This window comes from Dinoponera quadriceps, unplaced genomic scaffold (genome assembly GCF_001313825.1).
Source record: "Dinoponera quadriceps isolate SergipeBrazil2010 unplaced genomic scaffold, ASM131382v1 scaffold765, whole genome shotgun sequence".
Classification (NCBI taxonomy): Eukaryota; Metazoa; Arthropoda; class Insecta; order Hymenoptera; family Formicidae; genus Dinoponera; species Dinoponera quadriceps.
This window is the reverse complement of record NW_014554850.1, coordinates 1,120-5,617: the sequence shown is the minus strand read 5'-3', so window position 1 is coordinate 5,617 and position 4,498 is coordinate 1,120. Positions and strand designations below refer to the sequence as shown.

At 42.1% G+C, this 4,498-nt stretch overlaps 1 protein-coding gene across 1 annotated transcript; it reads right to left on the bottom strand.

The window, feature by feature from the left end:
• Positions 1-936: 936 nt before the first annotated feature.
• Positions 937-3,364, bottom strand: LOC106742335 (histone-lysine N-methyltransferase SETMAR-like). Its single transcript, XM_014615189.1, has 2 exons — positions 3,302-3,364; positions 937-1,293 (listed from the first exon to the last, which is right to left on the bottom strand). Exons 1-2 carry the CDS (start codon positions 3,362-3,364, stop codon positions 937-939), a joined length of 420 nt encoding a protein of 139 aa, XP_014470675.1.
• Between the last annotated feature and the right edge of the window lie 1,134 nt (positions 3,365-4,498).

The window sequence follows — 4,498 nt, the reverse complement described above, 5'->3', positions numbered from 1 at the left end:
AACGAGAAACTACGTTAAGATAGCCGATATAATATTATATCTTTCCATTTTCGAATTCTCCATTCATCTTTCAAGTTCAACATAGGGATTGGCAGGATTAATATAGTGTTTTTTATGTTGAAGCCTAAATATGCACGATTACTTCGTAATTATTTCATTATTTTATATTAACCTCAATGTTCTAATTATATTACATCTTTATTTTTAATTTTATTAAGTGATATATTAGGTGAAGTAAAAAGTTCTGAGCGTTTTTTTGCTTTATTTCGACGATGAAATTAACATAGTTAGGATTATGCGATTTCGATCAAATATGCGCCGTTTTGTTCGATAACTTTTGTTCACTTTGAAGGCAATTTCATAATTCCGCGATTGAAGAAGTCCTCGTCCCTATAGGTAAAAAACTTGACCAGCTCATTTTCACAAGCCTCTCTTGAGGCCAGTTTTGTACAATCAAGAAAATTTTGCAAATGCTTGAAAAGGTGATAATCGCTTGGGGCCAAGTCTGGACTATACGGTGGGTGCAATAGAACCTCCCATCCAAGCTCTCGGAGCTTCTGGCGCGTCGTTAATGATGTGTGCGGCCTGGCGTTGTCTTGATGAAACACAACACTCTTCCTATTGGCCAATTCTGGCCGCTTCTGATCGATCGCCTGCTTCAATCTGGTCAGTTGTTGACAATAGAGGTCCGAATTGAGTGTTTGGCCCGATGAGAGTAGTTCATAGTGGATGATTCCTTTCCAATCCCACCAAACACACAGCATAACCTTCTTGGCCGTTAATCCGGGCTTGGCGATCGTTTGGGCCGGCTCACCGCGATTGGATCACGATCTTTTTCGGCTGTTGTTCTCGTATGTGACCCATTTTTCATCACCAGTTACCATCCGCTTCAAAAATGGGTCGATTTCGTTACGTTTCAGCAAAGAATCGCAGGCATTAATTCAAAAGGTCCAAAAGGTTCTTTTGCGTCAATTCGTGTGGCACCCATACATCGAGCTTTTTCTTGAGACCAGCCTTATGCAAATGGTTCCAAACGGTTTTCTGGCTAATCTTCAATTCCTGGGCAATGGAATAAGTGCTCATATGCCGATCCGACTCGACAATTTCCATGATTTTATCGACATTTTCGACGATTGGTCTACCAGAGCGTGCCTCATCTTCGACGCCCATATTACCAGAACGGAATCGTTGGAACCACCGCTTTGCTGTTGCATTCGATACTGTATTGGATCCATAAACAGCACAAATTTTTTTGGCCGCCTGATCCGTTTTTTCACCTTGGTCGTAGTGGTACTGAAGAATGTATCGAATTTTCTCTTTTTTTACCCCTATTTTGAAACGCTGTAGCACACAACTGCCTTGACCAAACACAAAACTGTCACAGAACTTTTTTTAAAGCGTAATGTCACCTTTAAATCGACGTATAGTATGACCCGATGCGAAGTATACATGGTGAGATATGACTTACTAAAGACATCTAGCGGAAAACGCTCAGAACTTTTTCCTTCACCTAATATTAATTACGTATTTTACATATTTGCCTGCAGAAGGATCTTCACTTTGATGTGATGAAAGAGCTTACGGTTGCAAGCGGTTCTACTCGTCTAGGATAGACATGCGTACAACCAACGAAGGATCCTCCAATTCAAGGTGTTAACGACCGTGCCGAGGACTGCGTGACACAGGGGAAGCTGAGTCTTAAACGCTGCAGGATACCAGACGTCCTCCGGACGATAATATAACGATAATATAACATGCGCTAAGCCTCGGGATGCGGCCGATAGCCCAAGTGAGACCACTAGTTCGCATACTCGTGAGAACAAAAATAGATCAAATATATACCGGAATAATTTTTATACCCGCAGTGAGGCAAACGGAGAGAGGCCAGGCTTCTGAGCGTTATAGGTGAGCGTGAAAAAGATTCTCCCCTACGCGACCTCTCATTAATGCTCCGTTAATCAGTATCACAATGTCAGCGGGAGGTGCCCTCGTCTGTTGCACAACGAATTATTATTAAATTTCTTACTGCCGAAGGCGTAAAACCGTCAGACATATTGAGAAGGTTTGAGGCACAGTTCGGGGACAATACGCTTAAGAAGATTCATGTGTATGAGGAATACAATTTTTAGAAGAACGAGAAATTGTTGAACATGAGTGGCACTGACGTCGCCCGAGGACCAGCGTGACAGAGGAAAATATTTGCCTGGTTGGCAGTCTTATCGAGGGTGACTGTCGATTAACGGTTGTTGAAATTGCTTCTAAGATCGAAATAAGCTTCGGCAGTGCTCAGGCAATCATTACTGATGACTTTGGGTTTCGAAAAGTGTCCGCCATATGGGTCCCTCGTATTCTCACCAAAAATAGGAAACGGCACCGTTTGGAGGTGTGCGAACGGCTATTGACACGCTATCAGACTGAAGAGGAAGATTTTTTGAACCGAATTGTGACTTGCGACCAAACTTGGGTGCACCATTAAACCCCGGAATCCAAAGAAGCTAGTATGGAATGGCGAAGAAAAAGTGAATTTACACCCGTCAAAGCCAAAACTCGGCTTCTCAGCTGGAAAAGTTCTTGCAACTGTATTTTTTGACTTTAAAGGTATTTTGCACGATGACTTTCTTCACGAACGTCGTACTGTGAACGCCGCATACTACTATCAACTTTTGAACGATGCAAAACGTAAATATCGTCATAAAAGACGCAAATTTCCAATCCGAGACGTTATCCTGCTTCACGACAATGCCCGGCCCCATACAGCTGCCTTAGCTCGTCAAAAAATTGAAGAATTTGTCTAGACTACACTGGAACACCCTCCCTACAATCCGGACTTATCGCCCTGCGATTATCATATGTTTGGACCACTGAAAGAAGCACTTGGAGGACAAAGATTTGACAACGATGCTTCTGTCGAATCCTTCGTGAGCGATTGGCTGCAATCACAGCCGCCTTCATTTTATGATAGCGGAATTAAAAAACTGGTTACCCGTTGGGAAACATGTGTTTTGAAGTCCGGGGATTATGTAGAAAAATAAGTATGTATGTTAGTTTTTTTATGATGCTTGAATTAAACAAAAAAAATAATTCCAGTTCATATTTGATTCACCATTGTACAAATTAATTTTCATCACAGCAAAGGCGTCTCATAGATTCTAGCCAGGAGCATTGCTTTGATGTAGGCAAAACCGATACTAATTGCACAAATAGCGCTGGTACAAGTACTTAGGCTAGTTAGAGGCAAAATTAGGGGCCTTAACAGTTGCAGGAAAATCTTTTATATAAATGACAAGGGCAAAATAAATACCTGCATTATCACAAGCAACGTAGAAGCCATCCTTCTAACAGAGTACAACTGTGGTGGTGTCATTGCTGCACTAATAAAAGTCAGAGGAAGGGACGGCGGATTCCTGGAACAAATCGTAGGATCAATATGTATTACCTACGAAGCGGGAAATAGTCCTCTTTTCAATTAAGTCAAGCCACTGGTCGCATTTGTGAAAGCTGGAGGACGCGAATTACTCTTGGTTTGTGGTGCAAACTCTCACCACCTGGTGTGGGGAAGCACAGATCCGAAAGACGAAAGTTTGCTCAGTTACGTAATAAATAGCGGGCTGCACGTTCTCAAAAAGGGAAATGAACCTACCTTCATGAACTCTCGAAAACAGGAAGTAATAGACATTACCATTTGTTCGGACGGACTTCTGGACAGAGTGAAGGACTGAAGGGTATCGGATGAACTCTCTGGGTCGGATCACAAACAGATATGTTATTTCCTATGACAAGTGGTAATTACAAAAACCTGTACTAGAAATATTCTAGGGAGACTCATTCAGAGAGATACACGGCCGATCTCAAAGATCGGACCCTTAGGGTCCCAATGAAATTTCAAAAATTAAAAGAGCTGGAACTGGTGGCAGCAAAAATTAGCGACATCATAAACAGCTCTTTTGAACTAAATTGCCGACTCAGGCAAAGAAACCCAATAGCCCAGACCCCATTGTGGAATAGAAAGCTAAGTGAGCTCAAGGCTGTGGTCAGAAGAAGCTTCAACAAAGTGAGGAAGCCAAAAACCAGAGAGTAGTCGTAGAATTTCAAACGAGCTCAACGACTCGACAAAAAAGAGATTGCGAAAACAAAAAGCAATAGCTGGAAAAGTCACTATGAAGATATCGAAATCTTGGCTCTTGATGCTCGGGGTCTCGATGCTGCACAGAATACTTAGCACAGAAAAGAATACCTGCTGAAGCTGTTTAAAGATACCAAATGGTACATACACGAGAACGCAGAAGAAATCCCTAACTTACCTTATGGAAAGTCAATTTCCGGGCTTTGAAGGGACCTCGGCAGTTGTTATTCACGCGATTAGAAAAGCACCAAAACATTGGGACTTAGCTGCAAAGATTGTGCAGCCGAAAGAGGTGGAATGTGCTTTTAATATTTTCGAACACTACAAAAGGGCTGGACCAAATGGTATCTATTCGGTGCTATTTCAATAGGGCTT

Excerpts from the sequence above, each read along its gene's own strand:
- LOC106742335 (XM_014615189.1), bottom strand. The coding sequence starts at position 3,364 with ATGACACCACCACAGTTGTACTCTGTTAGAAGGATGGCTTCTACGTTG. Across the intron at positions 1,294-3,301 it reads CGTTGCTTGTGATAATGCAG|TACCACTACGACCAAGGTGA; the intron begins GTATTTATTTTG and ends TACATTCTTCAG.